At 42.0% G+C, this 17,647-nt stretch overlaps 1 protein-coding gene across 1 annotated transcript; it reads right to left on the minus strand.

Moving 5' to 3' along the window:
- Positions 1-4,097: 4,097 nt before the first annotated feature.
- On the minus strand, positions 4,098-15,544 carry TSPAN33 (tetraspanin 33). Its single transcript, XM_070754504.1, has 8 exons — positions 15,239-15,544; positions 13,574-13,631; positions 11,910-12,037; positions 11,303-11,377; positions 10,208-10,303; positions 8,798-8,926; positions 7,329-7,490; positions 4,098-5,234 (listed from the first exon to the last, which is right to left on the minus strand). Exons 1-8 carry the CDS (start codon positions 15,311-15,313, stop codon positions 5,136-5,138), a joined length of 822 nt encoding a protein of 273 aa, XP_070610605.1. The 5' UTR covers positions 15,314-15,544; the 3' UTR covers positions 4,098-5,135.
- Positions 15,545-17,647: the final 2,103 nt, after the last annotated feature.

Here is a 17,647-nt window from a genome sequence, read left to right on the forward strand (position 1 = left end):
GGAGGGCGCCCGGTTGCAGAAGGGGGCGCTGGGAGGAAAACTCCGCTTTCTCCTCTTCTTCACTCGGGCAGCCGATATTGCAGAGACTGGAAAGAATTGAATGCATTGAATAGAGAAGAGAAGAAAAGAGAATCCTTTATTGACCAAGTGTAATTGGACCCACAAGGAATTTGTCTTTGGTGCAGATGCTCTAAGTATACTTGAATAATGGAATGGAATGGAATGGTAGAGAATAGAATAGAATTCTTTCTTGGGCAAGTGTGATTGGACATACAAGGAATTTTTCTGGTGCAGATGCTCTCAGTGGACATAAAAGAAAATATGCATTTGTCAAGAATCATCAGGTACAACACTTAAGGAGTAGAAGAGAAGAAGAGAATCCTTTATTGGCCAAGTATGATTAGACACACAAGGAATTTGTCTTTGGTGCATAAGCTCTAAGTATACGTAAATAATGGAATGGAATGGAATAGAATAAAATAGAATAGAGTAGAGTAGAACTCTTTATTGGCCAAGAGTGATTGGACACACAAGGAATTTGACTTTGGTGCAGATGCTCTCAGTGTACAACACTTAATGATATCCACAGGGGTCAAATAAACAATGAAAAAACCATCAATATTAATACAAATCTTAAGGAAACAAGCAACAAGTGACAACCATACAGTCATACGTAGGAGGAGAAGGGGGATAGGAATGATGAAGAAAAACTAGTAGCAATAGTAGTGCAGATATATATTTTTTTCAGTTTTAATCTTTATTGAGATTTTTAGTTATAAACAAACCACATATAAACAAGATATACAAAAAATCATGAAATATAAACAGATAAAGTAAATCTTAACCACTTTTGCAACTACTATTTCATTTCCAGATATATTTACACTTCACAATATTACTTCTTCCAGCTTTACATACATACATACATACATACATACATATCTACACACATATATATTAATGTTTAAATATTATCTGTTCATTAGCTTAAATGGAGGGATGAAGTTCTGGGTGGGGGAAAGGGAAGTAGAAAGTAAAGAAACTCCTTAAAGTATATAAACAATATGAAAATGTGGTGTGTATATATATACTGTATATGGTTGGATGTTGGCACTGTGTTTTGATTCACATATGTTTTATCTTAAGGTGGAGAAAATCTTAAGGCTTTTTGGGGGGCTGTTTAAATATTATTAAAATACGTATATTTGTAACAATACTGTAATGATTCTGTAGACGTTTATGTTTCTTTTTTAAAACAATAATATAGAAACATAGAAGATTGACAGCAGAAAAAGACCTCATGGTCCATCTAGTCTGCCCTTATGCTATTTCCTGTATTTTATCTTAGGATGGAGTTTAGGAAATAGTATAAGGGCAGACTAGATAGACCAGGAGGTCTTTTTCTGCTGTCAATCTTCTATGTTTTTATGTTCTATGTATTTGTTTTGTCAAGTACATATTGGAGGTATGTTAAAGATATAATAATATTTATATACATGATACTAGTAAAAGAGAAACATTAGAACAGAACGGAAGGCAGACTGGTGCACTTACACACACCCCTTACTGACCTCTTAGGAATCAGGTCCAAGTGGATAGTCTAAGGGTAATGTTTTGGGGGTTAGGTGATGATACTACAGAGGGTGGTAGTGAGTTCCATGCATCAACTACTAGGTTACTCAACTCGTATTTCCTGCAGTTATTGTTTTAAAAAAGAAACACAAACATACACAGAATCATTACAGCATCGATACAAATATACGTATTTTAATAGTACTGTATTTAAACAGCCCCCCAAAAAAGACTTAGGATAAATGAACTTTTTCAATTTAAAAAAATATTTTAAAATTTTATCCCCTGCCAAAAAGAGAGAATGATGGAGACCCCAATTCGGGAGGCATTGCAAGGGACCCCCTCTTTGGCTGCTCTGCAACAACCCAGTAAATCTTTCCAGGGGTGGAGGGGCAACCCAGAGCCCACCCAGCTTAGTGCAGGAGGAGCCCACTCCTTCTCTGGCTGGTGGGCTGTCCTTTCCTTTCCTTTCCTAGCCAGCCTCTGACGTGGCCGCACAGGCCTCCAAACAGATGAGGGGGAGGGGGAGGCTTCCCCCTCTCTCTCCCCACCACTGCTGCCCTGCTTGCTGGGAAAAGGCTGGGCCCGCCTGGGTGGTCTCCCTTCCCGCCCACTTCTCAAACTCTGGAGGCAGCTCCAGGGCCAAGTCACGTCAGCAGGGAGGGGTTAGCTGCTGGAGGGGGGGGCAGGAAAGAGGGGCTGGCTTGGGGGTGGGTTCATCTGGAGGGGCTGGTTCCTGGGGGTGTCAACAGGGAGGGGATGGTTCCTGGGGTGTCAGGAGGCAGGGGCTGCCTTCGGGGTGGGGCAGAGAGGGGTTTCAGCAAAGATTCTCTCCAAGGATCATCCCGACAGAGAGAACTGCCCATGAAACTGACGGGGAGTCCACCCAAGCGTTTCTTCGGTTTGCATTTTTTCAGCCCATATAGAAGACGGCTTAAATCTGGGCTCTGCATAGCCATAGTGTGTAGACTTATCTACCACTTCCTAGTGCTTTGACAGCCCTCTCTAAGCTCTTTACAGAACCAGGGAAGGCTGAGTCAACCTGGAGCCGGTGGTGAGATTTGAACTGCTGAACCCCGGCTCTTGATAGGTAGGTAGGTAGGTAGGTAGGTAGGTAGGTAGGTAGATAGATAGATAGATAGATAGATAGATAGATAGATAGATAGATGATAGATAGATAGATAGATAGATAGATAGATAGATGAAAGATAGGTAGATAGGTAGGTAGGTAGGTAGATAGGTAGATAGATGATAGATAGGTAGATAGATAGATAGATAGATAGATAGATAGATAGATAGATAGATAGATAGATGAAAGATAGGTAGGTAGATAGATAGATAGATAGATAGATGATAGGTAGGTAGGTAGGTAGGTAGATAGATAGATAGATAGATAGATAGATAGATAGATAGATAGATAGATAGATGAAAGATAGGTAGATAGGTAGGTAGGTAGGTAGGTAGATAGGTAGATAGATGATAGATAGGTAGATAGATAGATAGATAGATAGATAGATAGATAGATAGATAGATGAAAGATAGGTAGGTAGATAGATAGATAGATAGATAGATAGATGATAGGTAGGTAGGTAGGTAGATAGATAGATAGATAGATAGATAGATAGATAGATGAAAGATAGGTAGATAGATAGGTAGGTAGATAGGTAGATAGATAGATAGATAGATGGATGATAGGTAGGTAGGTAGGTATGTAGATAGATAGATGAAAGGTAGGTAGGTAGATAGATAGATAGATGATAGGTAGGTAGGTAGGTAGATAGATAGATAGATAGGTAGATAGGTAGGTAGATAGATGATAGGTAGGTAGGTAGGTAGGTAGATATATAGATAGATGATAGATAGATAGATAGATGATAGGTAGGTAGGTAGGTAGGTAGATAGATGATAGATAGATAGGTAGATAGATGATAGATAGATAGATAGATAGATAGAATGTTTAGATAGATAGATAGATGAGAGAGAGAGAGAGATGAGGTAGCTAGCTAGAGAGAGAGAGAGAGAGAGAGAGATGAGATAGATAGATAGATGAGATAGATGAGATAGATAGAGAGATAGATAGAGAGATGAGAGAGAGAGAGAGAGATAGATGAGATAGATAGATGAGATAGATAGATAGATAGATAGATGGAGAGAGAGAGATGAGATAGATAGATGAGATAGATAGATAGAGAGAGATGAGATAGATAGATGAGATAGATAATTGAGATAGATAGATAGATAGAGAGAGATGAGATAGATAGATAGATAGATAGATGAGATAGATAGATGAGATAGATAGATAGATGAGATAGAGAGATATGAGATAGATAGATAGATAGATAGATAGATAGATAGATAGATAGATAGATAGATAGATCAGGGAGGGCAAACCTTCTTTGGTTCGTGTGCGAAAAGGAGGTGTGTGAGTGTGCTAGCATGTGCGTGTCTGAATTGTGTTCAGAAGTTGCCCACCTAGAGTCAGATACGATAGGAGACATTTCAGAATGAAGACAATGTAGCAGGAATTCTTGAGAAGACGTTTACCTCTTTATAGCAAAACTATACTGTACAGTACTCTCTATACTTCTATTTACATAACACCAATATTATCTTACTAGACGACACCCTACCGCTAACCACTATTATAGACCAACCACCTAGGCAAAGGTGCATTACAGTATATACAGTTCTTAGCCAATCAGGTCGTAGCACATTCTGCTGATCCCCCATGACTCAGCATTCTTTTTAATTACATTCTTCTCCATGGTAACTGGAATATTACCTCAGGTACTAATCACACACATATGCGTGCACACACACACTGCCCTGCATATGTGCACAATCCCCCCATCCCCACGCATGGACACAGGCCTCACTGAGGCCTAGGACAGTGAAAAAATAGCTAAACCGGAAGTTTGGAAAACAGTCTTCCGGTTTGTCCGTTGGGCTGTTTTTCGCACTCTGGAGCCTTCAGGGAAGCTGAGAGATTCCGGGCCCAGACAAGCTTTGTTCAAGAAATCTTGCTTTTGTGTTTGTGATTTCTACATAAAGTGTCCAAAATAGAATGATCTGAAGCTAGACATTTGTGGCTTGGGTGAGAAATCTACTATGGGAATTGGGGAGGGGTGTTTGCATGAGAGGGAAAAATAATAGCCACCTCAAATTCTTTCCAGAAGATTCAAGGTCATCCTTTGTTCAGCACCATCCGGAAGTACAAGGGAGGATCGTGGATGTTGAGAGAACCAGAGTGGTCCATGTGATGAACTTGTGGATGTGAAGACAAGGGATGGACCTTGACTTGGGTGGAGAACTGTAGGAAAAGTCAGTATCGGGTTGACTGCAGTTCGCAACCAACATGACTCTGTCAATAAATCAGAACTCGGAAGCAGGCCAATGTCTGGACTCTTGATTTATTTCTTGGATGCTGTTTGGAACGCTGACCCCTCGACGTGGACCTGGAAGGAGATTTTTCCGGTTCCCAAAAAGATCCAAGCTGGAAGTTCTCGGACATCACCCGCTCATCAACCAAGGGGCTGTTTACGTCCTTTGATGCCGGTCCTTGGCTACCAGTAATCAGTCTGATGTCGCTGGTTGTAGCTCAGGAATCGGATCTGGTCTTTGAGTTGCCTGACCAGCATTTGGGACAACAGGAGGCCAATCAGCTGCGTCAGTGGGTCAAGGGAAGGAGGAGAAACACAAAGGGACACAAAATGTGAGAAGAGTGGAATCTGTCTCACCAGCAGGGGGCAGGACTCCCTTAACCAAGGACTCACTTTACAATTGAGATTTGGGGCAGGTGAAGTCTCAAGGGCCGCCTATCATCCTGGGGGGGTCCATTCTAAGTTGGAATGGTCACTGAGGGAACAGGACAGTCATAACATTGAGAACCTGTCGTAATTTGGACTGGGCTGCACCCATTATCATCACGTTCCCGCCATAAGGAGATTCTGGGTTGTGTGTTGCAGCTCAGCAAAAGTTACAACAGGGTCCTCCCTACTCTTGGTGTCGACCCTGAGAGATTTAGCAGCAGAGACAAATAACGTGTATGTCCAATCACACTTGACCAATAAAGAATTCTATTCTATTCTATTCTACTTTCCTGCTCTGCTCTGTTCTATTCTATTCTCTATTCTCTATTTTATGCTATTCTGTATTCTGTTCTATTTTCCTACTCTATTCCATTCCATTCCTTCTTACTCCTTATTCCTTATTCTATTGCTTATTCTGATTCCTAATTCCTATTCCTTACCCCTATTTTCTTTGTTCCTTACTGCTTATTCTACTTGTTTATTGTATTCCTATTATATTCCTTATTCCTAATCCTTATTCTATTATTCCTTATTCTATTCTTATTCCTTATTCCTTTTTTTTATTCCTTATTACTTATTCTAATTGCTTATTCTATTCCTATTCCTATTCTATTCCTTATTCTATTAGAAACATAGAAGATTGACGGCAGAAAAAGACCTTGTGGTCCATCTAGTCTGCCCATATGCTATTTCCTGTATTTTATCTTAGGATGGATCTATGTTTATCCCAGGCCTGTTTCAATTCAGTTCCTGTGGATTGACCAACCACGTCTGCTGGAAGTTTGTTCCAAGCATCTACTACTCTTTCAGTCAAATAATATTTTCTCACGTTGCTTCTGATCTTTCCCCCAACTGACCTCAGATTGTGCCCCCTGGTTCTTGCGTTCACTTTCCTGCTAAAAACACTTCCCTCCTGAACCCTATTTAACCCTTTAACATATTTAAATGTTTCGATCATGTCCCCCCTTTCCCTTCTGTCCTCCGGACTATACAGATTGAGTTCATGAAGTCTTTCCTGATAGGTTTTATGCTTAAGATCTTCCACCATTCTTGTAGCCTGTCTCTGGACCCCTTCAATTTTTTAATTATTCCTTATTCTTATTCTATTTCATATTCCATATTCCTGATTCCTATTTATTCGTATTCCTTATTGGCATCCCTTAGTCCTGAATCCTTATTGCCTATTCTTATTCATTGCACCGGACCAGATTATCTCAGGGACCGCCTTCACGAATCCCAGCAACCAGTTAGGTCCCACAGAGTGGGCCTTCTCTGGGTCCCATCAACTAAACAATGTCATTTGGCGGGACCTAGGGGAAGAGCCTTCTCTGTGGTGGCCCCGGCCCTTTGGAACCAACTACCCCCAGAGATTAGAATTGCCCCCACCCTCCTCGCCTTTCGTAAACTTCTTAAAACCCACCTATGCCGTCAGGCATGGGGGAACTGAGATATTCTTTCCCCCTAGGCCTTTACAATTTTATGCATGGGATGTCTGTGTGTATGTTTGGTTTTTATAATAAGGTTTTTCTTAGTTATTTTAGTTTTGGATTGGATTGTTGTATGCTGTTTTTATTACTGTTGTTAGCCGCCCTGAGTCTACGGAGAGGGGCGGCATACAAATCCAGTAAGTAAGTAAGTAAGTAAGTAAGTAAGTAAGTAAGTAAGTAAGTAAGTAAGTAAGTAAGTAAGTAAGTAAGTAAGTAAGTAAGTAAGTAAGTAAGTAAGTAAATAAGTAAGTGAATAAATAAATAAGTGAATAAATAAATAAGTAAATAAATAAATAAGTAAGTAAGTAAATAAATAAGTAAATAAATAAATAAGTTAGTAAGTAAATAAATAAGTAAATAAATAAATAAGTAAGTAAGTAAATAAGTAAGTATGTAAGCAAGTAAATAAACAAACAAACAAACAAACATTTCCCTTCCGATCCCTTCTTCTCCTCCTTACCTGGGGGAGGGTGAGGCCCAGGGCCACGGCCCCGATGAGCAGGAGGTTGCTGTGCATCCAATCCACGAGGCTGTCAATGCAGCCGCTGGTGTGAATGAACTCATCGGCTGTGGTGTAGCTGAGCATCTGCGCCATTTGGCCGCACATGGTGTTGATGACCGACTGGGCAGGAAAAGGCCAAAAAGGGTCACAGGCAAAGAAGGGTTCCCGGGCAAAGCTACACCCCATTGGCTTATTCGCCTGGGCCCTGCCTGGACCGATGCCCTTGGATGACCCCACGTGGTTTTTCCCAGGGCAGCCAGGAAATGGGAAGGAAGGCACCACATTTGGGGGAAGCAGGAAGGAAAAAGGGTTTGTCCCCCAAAACTGGCAAAGGAAGCAATAGCACTCAGACTTAGATGCTTCTTCATGAAGCTTTTACAGCCTTCTGTAAGGAATTTCACAGAGCCAGCCTCTTGCCCCCAACAATCTGGGTCCTCATTTGACCCACCTGGGAAGGAGGGAAGGCTGAGTCGACCTGGAGCCGGTCAGGTTCGAATTACTGCCAGTGGGCAGCGTCAGCCTGCCCTGTTGCATTCTAAACACTGTGTCACCACAATCCATCTTTCCTTCTCATTTCCTCTCCTTCCTTCCTTCCATTCGTTCCTTCCTTCCTTCCTTCGTTCCTTTCTTCCCATTTTTTCTCCTTCTTTCCTTCCCTCTTTACCTCCTTCCTTCCATCCCTCCCTCCTTCCTTCCCATTTCCTCTTCTTCCTTCCCTCCCTCCTTCCCATTTCCTCTCCTTCCTTCTCTCCCTCCCTCCTTCCTTCCTTTTAATTTCCTCTCCTTCCTTCCCTCCCTCCTTCCCATTTTCTCTCCTTCCTTCCTTCTCATTTCCTCTCCTTTCTTCCTTCCCTCCCTCCTTCCTTCCCATCTCCTTCCTTCCATCCCTCCCTCCTTTCTTGCTATTTCCTTTCCTTCCTTCCTCCCTCCCCCTCCCTCCCTCCCCCCTTCCCTTTCCTCTCCTACGGCATGAATGATTTCGTGATGAATTGCAGCAGCGTTCCTGCCCTGAGCATTCGCCCTTGGAAAGAAAAGGCAATGAGGACGCTCCTCTCTAACCTTCCCCACAAGGCCAGTCCATGATCTACTGACCCCTGGCTCTGCTCCGTCTCTTCCGCTGGCTTCCCGCTACACGACAGTCACACCAACTTCCCCCGCGAACATTCCCCGCCAGAGCTCCGGGCCTCATAACCTGACTTTCAAGATTAACCCTGGTATTACGATTGTTATGTCAAGAACTACCTGTGTTGCTTTGACTCTTCACTGTGTACACCATCCAGAGTCCATTCCTGGGAGACGGCCGGCCGTATCAATTTGATTTTTTTAAAAAAGAAATAACCCCATGGGTTTCGGATCGGCCTGTTCCCTGCCCACCTGGACTTCATGGCAAAGCTCTTGCCACCGAGCCCTCCCCATTTTGCCCTCACCTGATCTTCCGGTTGCCGGCAGCAGGAATAAGGCACCGAGCAGAATTCCCGGCTGGGATTTTGGGGTGAGCAGTTGAAGTACATATTTTGAGACCAGTCTTTGTAGGAGACGCCCCCACAGCAGCTGAACTGTATGGAAAGGAAGGAGAGGCAGCTCAGAAACCATTTTTTCCATCACTTTGAGCAGTTGCTAAATAAATGCTTGCAAGGACCCTATCAAGCGAGCAAAGAGACATAGAAACATAGAAGACTGAAGGCAGAAAAAGTCCTCCTGGTCCATCTAGTCTGCCCTTGTACTATTTCCTGTATTTTAACTTAGGATGGATCTATGTTTATCCCAGGCACGTTTAAATTCAGTGACTGTGGATTTACCAACCACGTCTGATGGAAGTTTGTTCCAAGCATCTACTACTTTCAGTAAAATAATATTTTATCACGTTGCTTCTGATCTTTCCCCCAACTCACCTCAGATTGTGTCCCCTTGTTCTTGCGTCCACTTTCCTATTAAAAACACTTCCCTCCTGAACCTTATTTAACACTTTCACATACTTAAATGTTTCGATCATGTCCCCCCTTTCCCTTCTGTCCTCCAGACTAGATGGAGTTCCTGATACGTTTTATGCTTAAGACCTTCCACCATTTTTGTAGCCCGTCTTTGGACCCGTTCAGTTTGATCCATATATTTTTGTAGGTGAGGTCTCCAGAACTGAACACAGTATTATTCCAAATGTGGTCTCACCATCGCTCTATACAGCATGATCACAATCTCCCTCTTCCTGCTTGTTGTACCTCTAGCTATGCAGCCAAGCATTCTACTCGCTTTCCCTACCGCCCGACCGCACTGTTCACCCATTTGGAGGCTGTCAGAAATCGCTACCCCTAAATCCTTCTCTTCTGAAGTTTTTGCTAGCACAGAACTGCCAATACAATAATCAGATTGAGGATTCCTTTTCCCCAAGTGCATTATTTTACATTTGGAAACATTAAACTCCAGTTTCCATTGCTTTGACCACTTATCTAGTAAAGCTAAATCATTTTCCATATTACAGACCTCTCCAGGAATATCAACCCTATTGCACACTCTAGAGTCATCGGAAAATAGGCAAACCTTCCCTATCAAACCTTCCCCTATGTCACTCACAAAGATATTAAAAAGAATAGGGCCCAGAACAGACCCTTGTGGCACACCGCTTGTAACCAGGCTCTGCTCAGAATACTCGCCATATAACAACAAGATATAACATAAACATCTTAGTTTTTATCTAAGATTGTTAACCACCACTTTGGTTTGAAAGTGAGAGTGGGGCACCAGTAGGGAGAACTTTGTGGTCCTGGCCCTCCTCGGTCATTGGGCAACCCAACTGGCGGTTGGGTTTCGAAGATCGCTCGATGGGTCCCACTGAAACCTACCTCCGTCTGACCGAAATCAATCAAGTTCTGTAGGTCCAAGTCATCTCGGTAGTGCACAATGGCATTGCTGACCATATCATTCATCTTCTCTCGTGCCTGGAACAAAAAAATAATGTTAGCATGGAGACTTATATACCGCTTCACAGTGCTTTAAAGTCTGGTCTAAGCAGTTTACAAAGCCAGCCTTTTGCCCCCATTCATCGGGGTTCACATTTGACCGACCTCAAAAGGATGGAAGAGGTTGGTTCACCCAAAACACCTACCACATTTTTCAGAGTTCAGTAATACCTTCGTAAGGCGAAAAGTTCGTAAGCCGAAAAAAGTTCGTAAGAAGAGGCAAAAAATTTCCGAACCCTGAGTTCGTATCACGAGGGGTTCGTATCACGAGGGGTTTGTATCACGAGGTACCACTGTATAAGACTGTTAGTACCATGTACATAACTAGTTGGGTTTGGCAATATATAAAGTAAACCAACAACGTATGCTTACATGTATTAGAACACTATTGCTTTAAGAGCTAGTGTTACAGATGGCCACAAGAGGGAGCTAGACGTGTGATTCTCTCTGCTATTTCTGTTTTGTCTTTGTGACTATGCTGTAGTAAGAACTGTGGGTTCAAATGATGGTGTATAGAATTCTTTATAAGGAAATTAGAAGTGAAAGAAGATTCAGAATATTATACGATATGGGGAAAATTTTATGACTGGCTAGAGGAAAGGACAACGATAAAATAAATAAATTATGAATTTTCATAAGACAGATTTTTTTTTTTAAAAAGGCAAACGCAAAGCAAAAGAATAACAAGTTATGAGAAGGCTGGACTTGATGGGCTTTGGCCCGATTTAACATACCTATTCTTGGGTTCTTCTGTTCTACAGTCTCTGGTGGTTCCCCAGTCCTCAATTCCCCTTAACTCTCACTCTCAGACTGAGATGGCAAGGACACTGGCCTGTGATGCCAGTATCCCTCCATTTCCTGGTCCTCGGAATCCGTGACCACTCACAACACTTAGACTCTGAAAAATACGGTGTTTCCTGAACAAATCCTATTGATGTAGAGTTTTATGAAATCTTTATGGGATCTTTTTGCACCCACCTTTTCAGAGAAGACGAATCCGAGAATGCCCACAGCCAACTGCAGCAGTAAGAGGAGAGCCAAGCAGAAGGAGAACTGCAGAGACAAAATATTTCTTGTTTAAATTCAATTTCTATACCCACCCATCTCAATCAAGGATTCTGAGATGATTCAAATAAATATACCACATTTTTCTGAGTATAAGACGCACCCGTTTCCTCCCTAAAAGAGTCTGAAAATTATACCCTATATGTCTAGAGCAGTGTTTCCCAACCTTGGCAACTTGAAGATATCTGGACTTCAACTCCCAGAATTCCCCAGCCAGCGTTCGCTTTGTATTCACTTTACCTATTAAAAACACTTCTCTCCTGATTTTGTAAGTGATTTCAAGTGATTATATTACCCAGACGTTTTTAGCTCCAGGTCAGTTGAACGAGGACCCCGATTATTTAGGGTCAATAGGCTGACTCTGTAAACCACTTCGAGAGGCTGGGGAATTCTGGGAGTTGAAGTCCAGATATCTTCAAGTTGCCAAGGTTGGGAAACACTGCTGTAAAGCACCATGTAAAAGTCTCAGTGCTATTGGCATGGCCATCCTTGACCATTCACGGAGGACCCTCCCACTCACCGTCTGAAGCAAACAGATGTTCTCCCGCAAGGAGCCAACGCAGCCACAAAAAGTGATGAAGAACACCAGGACGCCAATGGCCACGAGCAAGAGGGCAGGATCCATCGCGAAACAAGCCACGGCTGCTTCTACAGAGGAAATGGAGAGAAGCATCTGTCAAGGTTCCAGGTGGCATCTGAACTAAAATCAGAGTCCGAGGCAAAGTATTCCTCAAAGTTCCAATTTATTCTCGGAGACATCCTGGCATCTACACTGGGAACCCTGGATCTGACTTTTCTCCCCAGTTGAAACCTAGAAACCTAGAAGATTGACGGCAGAAAAAAGACCTCCTGGTCCATCTAATCTGCCCTTATACTCTTTCCTGTATTTTATCTTAGGATGGGTATATGTTTATCCCAGGCAGGTTTCAATTCAGTTCCTGTGGATTGACCAACCACATCTGCTGGAAGTTTGTTCCAAGCATCTACGACTCTTTCAGTCAAATAATATTTTCTCACGTTGCTTCTGATCTTTCCCCCAACTGACCTCAGATTGTGTCCCCTTGTTCTTGTGTTCACTTTCCTATTAAAAACACTTCCCTCCTGAACCTTATTTAACCCTTTAACATATTTAAATATTTCGATCATGTCCCCCCTTTTCCTTCTGTCCTCTAGACTATACAGATTGAGTTTTTCCTGATATGTTTTATGCTTGAGACCTCCCACCATTCTTGTAGCCCATCTTTGGACCCGTTCAATTTTGTCAATATCTTTTTGTAGGTGAAAGTTCACATCCTTTGTCCCCCACCCACAATCTTGTCACGTTGCCCATTCAAATTGTGCCAGCGTGGCCAGTCCTCCTTCTGCTTCCGCCCAGGTGTGTGGGCATAGGATGGCCTTGAACCCCTCAAAAGAATGAATTGTAGCTGTACCTGCCCCCTCATGATAATCCCAAATTCCCATAAACATCAGGCCTTCTGTATAGATAGTGTGGCAAGCCATTGATTTATCACCAACCCTGTTGTGGTTAGCTCTGGCCCAGCTCCTGCCCCAAGGAATGTGGAGGTGGATGTGGGGGAAACATCCACTTGCCCGAGGCCTCTTTTGCTCCCAGTAGAATCTGCCGACGAAGCCTCCTCTGACCAAGGAAGCGTGAGTGACAGGGAAGAGGGGAGTTTGGCACACAACCCAGGAGGAGATCAATCATCTGTATCATCCCTGCATTCTGAACAAGAATGAATGACACATCCACGCATGCGTAGAGTGATGCATAGGAGACAACAACTGAAGGATTATTACAAGAGAAAATGAGGCCACTTGTGGTTGGGTGGGGCTGCTGGAATTAGTGCTACAGATAAAAGTGCAGCCTGGTGTTTTAGCCTCAAGGCAGTTTATCTGATTCATTGCTTCGTCAAGATCGTGGTTTTTTGCTGTTCAGGATTGTGTGTGTGGACTCTCTGGACTTTAGAATTGGACTCAATTTCCCGGTTATTGGGTGAACAATTGGATTGCATTTAACCTGTGCCTTGTGTGTACTAGAAAATCCCTTTGACCTTTAAAAAGGGAGCTGTTTCTGTTTTTCTGTTGATAAAAACTTTTGGGTTTTCCTTTTATCGCGTGTGGTTGAGACACCCCGGCTGAACAAACCCTGAGCTAGAGGACTGAGAATCTCTCTAGCAACCTTACCTGCATGCTTAAACACCCGTGCATAGATCCCGACAGCCACCAATGTCACGGAAATCACCTGCGCATAAAAAAAGGCCAGAAGGATCAGAACTATTCACCTTGGTCAGGAATGGGAGTCAAAAAAGGATGAGGTGGATTTTAGAATTTTATTACATAGTTTATTGCGAGACGCCTTTTCCAGCTTAGGTGTACATAGAACCTCTATTAATTATATGATAAGTGGATATTGGATTAATTAGCTTAATGGAGAAATTAAGGAGATGCTGATCCGGTTCTGCAGAGGAACCACTGAGTCTGTCATCTGCACCTCCATCACAGTCTGATTCGGTTCTGCAACCCAACAAGACCGACACAGACTTCAGAGGAGAATCAGAACTGCAGAAAAAACAATGGCTGCCCACCTGCCTTCCATTGAGGACCTGTAGACTGCACGAGTCAAAAAGAGGGCGGTGAAAATATTGACTGACCCCTCGCATCCTGGACACAAACTGTTTCAACTCCGACCCTCAAAACATCGCTACAGAGCACTGCACACCAAGACAACTTGACACAAGAAGAGTTTTTTCCCCAACGCCATCACTCAGCTAAACAAATAATTCCCTCAATGCTGTCAAACTATTCACTAAGGCTGCACTACTATTACTATTAGTCTTTTCTCATCACTCCTATCACCCTCCTCCCACTTATGACTGTATGACTATAACTTGTTGCTTTTACCTTTAAGGTTTTCATTAATATTGATTGTTTCCTGATTGCTTATTTGTACCCTATGTCAATAATTAAGGGTTGTACTTCCTGATTCTTGACAAATGTCTCTTTTCTCTTATGTACACTGAGAGCATCTGCACCAAAGACAAATTCCTTGTGTGTCCAATCACACTTGGCCAATAAAGAATTCTATTCTATTCTATTCTCATCCCTGACATTCTGCACACTTCCTGTATCTAATTTTCAGTGTGTCCCTTTCTCACACTTTGGCAGCCTAAACACTTCCTCTCTAAGCACAAACATATTTCCTGTTTATAAGAACAAAGCAGAAGAAAGAAAGCTGACTTGCAAGAAATATATTTTGCTTTTACTATATAAAAGACAAAGTTCAATTTCTCAGAAGAGGTAACCATCAGTCTCCAGGTTTTTCAGTAAAGAATATTTGTAGCTCGGGGTTGAAAGGAGGGTTTTTTGATGGTCTCTGATCCTTGCAGATGCTTCACTACTAAATTAGATAACATTATCAACGCTAGAAGGGAGTGAGATTTTCCCATCATAGCACTGAAGATGTTATTTAGTTTTTTTTATTTATTTATTTATTTATTTATTTATTTTGTCCAATACACAATGAGGGTTTTAGAGGGTATATATCTATATATACATAGTAAAATACATGATGAAGGTTATAGAGGAGATACTCATAATAAAATATATCTAAGAAATAATAGAAAAGAAGATATAGGAATAGAACAGATCAATGAAAGAATAGAAGAGATATAGAAGATATCTCTTTTTCTTTTATGTACGCTGAGAGCATCTGCACCAAAGACAAATTCCTTGTGTGTCCAGTCACACTTGGCCAATAAAGAATTCTATTCTATTCTATGTTATCTTTATAAAACTACTCTCCTATACTTGATTGACAAATGATTAATTAAAAAAAAAAATAAAACTCACCCAAAAAAGGAAGTTGAAAAAGAAGAGCAGGTACTTGACCAGGGGGTTGACCCCACGCTCCCTGGGGAGGGACATCGCCCCGGCTTCCAGCGGCCCCCGGGTTCAAGCCAGTCCAGTTTCAGCCCGCAGGGAACCAACCGGTCCGGTCCAAGTCTTTACCTTTGGTCGCGCGTCCACTCCTACCTCTCCAAACGGCGCGGCGATTGGTCTGGGCGTCCCTTTGTTTTCCTCCCCATTGGCCGCCCCCCTTGCATTCCTCCCCCCTTTCCTCTGTTTAGGAAGTTGGGTTTCCTTGCCCCCCCCCCCGGGTTGGGGCCGGTCAGCTGGACGGACACGAAACTCTCTTAAAGGAGCCGCGGAGGGCAGGGGCGCGCGCCCTGCGCGAAAGGGACACGTTCCCACGATGTCAAAAAATGAGTTTGTCTGCAAAATACAAAATTTAAAAAATGGACCTGTACGTGGAAACAAGAGAGCGGAGAAGTTCAAAGCATAAAAACCACCCATTTCCTCCCACTTAGCACTATATGACTGTCGCTTGTTACTTCTATCTTTAAGATTTTTATTCATAGTTTCCTGATTGCTTATTTGACGTCTATGACAATCATTGTTGCACCTCCTGATTCTTGACAAATGTCTCTTCTTCTTTTATGTACACTGAGAGTGTATGCACCAATGACAAATTTATTGTATGTCCAATCACACTTGGCCAAGAAAGGATTCTGTTCTATTCTAGAACAGAACAGAACAGAATAGAATAAAATTTTATTGGCCAAGTGTGATTGATTGATTGATTGATTATTTATTTATTTATTTATTTATTTATTTATTTAGTCCAATACATAATACACATTGAAGAGAAAGATATGTAATAATATAAGTAAAGAAAATAATAGAAGAAAAGATATAAAAGTATAGGTGAACATATTTGAAAGGAAGAAAACATAAATGAGATAAGAAGAGACAATTGGACAGGGGACGGAAGGCACACTGGTGCACTTATGCACTCCCCTTACTGACCTCTAAGGAACCTGGAGAGGTCAATCGTGGATAGTCTAAGGGAAAAATGTTTGGGGTTAGGAGTTGACACTATTGAGTCCGGTAATGAGCTCCACACTTCGACAACTCGGTTGCTGAAATGGACACACAAGGAATTTGTCTTGGTGCATATGTTCTCAGCGCACATAAAAGAAAAAGATACATTTGTCAAGAATCACAAGGTCCAACACTTAATGATTGTCATAGGGGTCAAATAAGCAATGAAGAAACAATCAATATTCATGGATACAAGCAACAAGTTACGGTCATACAGTCATAAGTGGAAGGAAAAGGAGGATAGGAATGATGCGAAAAACTAGTAGAAATATAAGTTGCTTCTATCCTTAAGATTTTTTATTGATAGTTTCCTGATTGCTTATTTGACATCTATGACAATCATTAAGTGTTGCACCTCCTGATTCTTGACAAATGTCTCTTTTTCTTTTATGTAAACTGAGAGCATCTGCACCAATGACAAATTCCTTGTGTGTCCAATCACACTTGGTCAATAAAGAATTCTATTCAATTCTATTCTCTATTTTGTTCTATTTATTCTAATGTCTCTTTTCTTTTATGTACACTAAGACAAATTCCTTGTGCATTCAATCACACTTGGCCAATAAATAATTTTATTCTATTCTATCCTATTCTATTCCTATATTCTCCTCTCCTCTCTCCTTCCATTCTTCTTCCTTTCATTTCCTTTCATCTCTTCATCCTTCTGTGCATGCGCAGAAGCAAAAACCAGGGCGCTGCCGAGAGAGCCACTTTGGGGGGGTGGCCAAGCGCCCATTGCTGCCAATTTGGCATGGGAAGGGGGAATCCCCGCTACCGGTTCTATATAACCATTCCAAACCAGCAGGAAACCCACCTTTGCACCCTCTCCGTGATTGTGGGATTAAAACTCAGAAGCTTGGCAACCAGTTCATATTTGTTCTATCCTGGACCTATGCAGATGATTGAAAACAAAGAAGGAGTCCACACGCCGATATTTTAAATCAAGCTTTTTATATATAAAGCATCATTTATACAAGGCAAATTTATGCCTGTGAGTTCATCTGGGCAGCTTCTCAGGGAGAGGAGTTAAAAGATAAACAATCCAGAGCTAGGCTGCTGCTGAAAATCAAAGCTCACTCGCGGATTCCTTTATGAGATAAAGAGTCTCCAGTTTCACTGACTTACAGTTACAGCATTCCAGACTCTCCACAGAGAAGGCATTTTACTCCCAAGGATTTTGGCAGGGAAATAACAGTTGGCTAGTGTAACATGGCTGGAACCTCAAACCTCAACCAACTCCATTACAAAATGTTGAAACTCCACCCCGAATTTCCAATCAGCCACCCTTAAATACCAATGAGGAGTGGTCAACAATTC

The sequence above is a fragment of the Erythrolamprus reginae genome, chromosome 6 (genome assembly GCF_031021105.1).
Source record: "Erythrolamprus reginae isolate rEryReg1 chromosome 6, rEryReg1.hap1, whole genome shotgun sequence".
Lineage (NCBI taxonomy): Eukaryota > Metazoa > Chordata > Lepidosauria > Squamata > Dipsadidae > Erythrolamprus > Erythrolamprus reginae.

Bases quoted from the DNA above. Each gene is read 5' to 3' on its own strand.
- TSPAN33 (XM_070754504.1), bottom strand. From the start codon at position 15,313: ATGTCCCTCCCCAGGGAGCGTGGGGTCAACCCCCTGGTCAAGTACCTG. The intron at 13,632-15,238 runs GTGAGTTTTATT...TTTTATGCGCAG, and splicing joins TTTTCAACTTCCTTTTTTGG to GTGATTTCCGTGACATTGGT. The intron at 12,038-13,573 runs GTAAGGTTGCTA...TTTCCTCTGTAG, and splicing joins ACGGGTGTTTAAGCATGCAG to AAGCAGCCGTGGCTTGTTTC.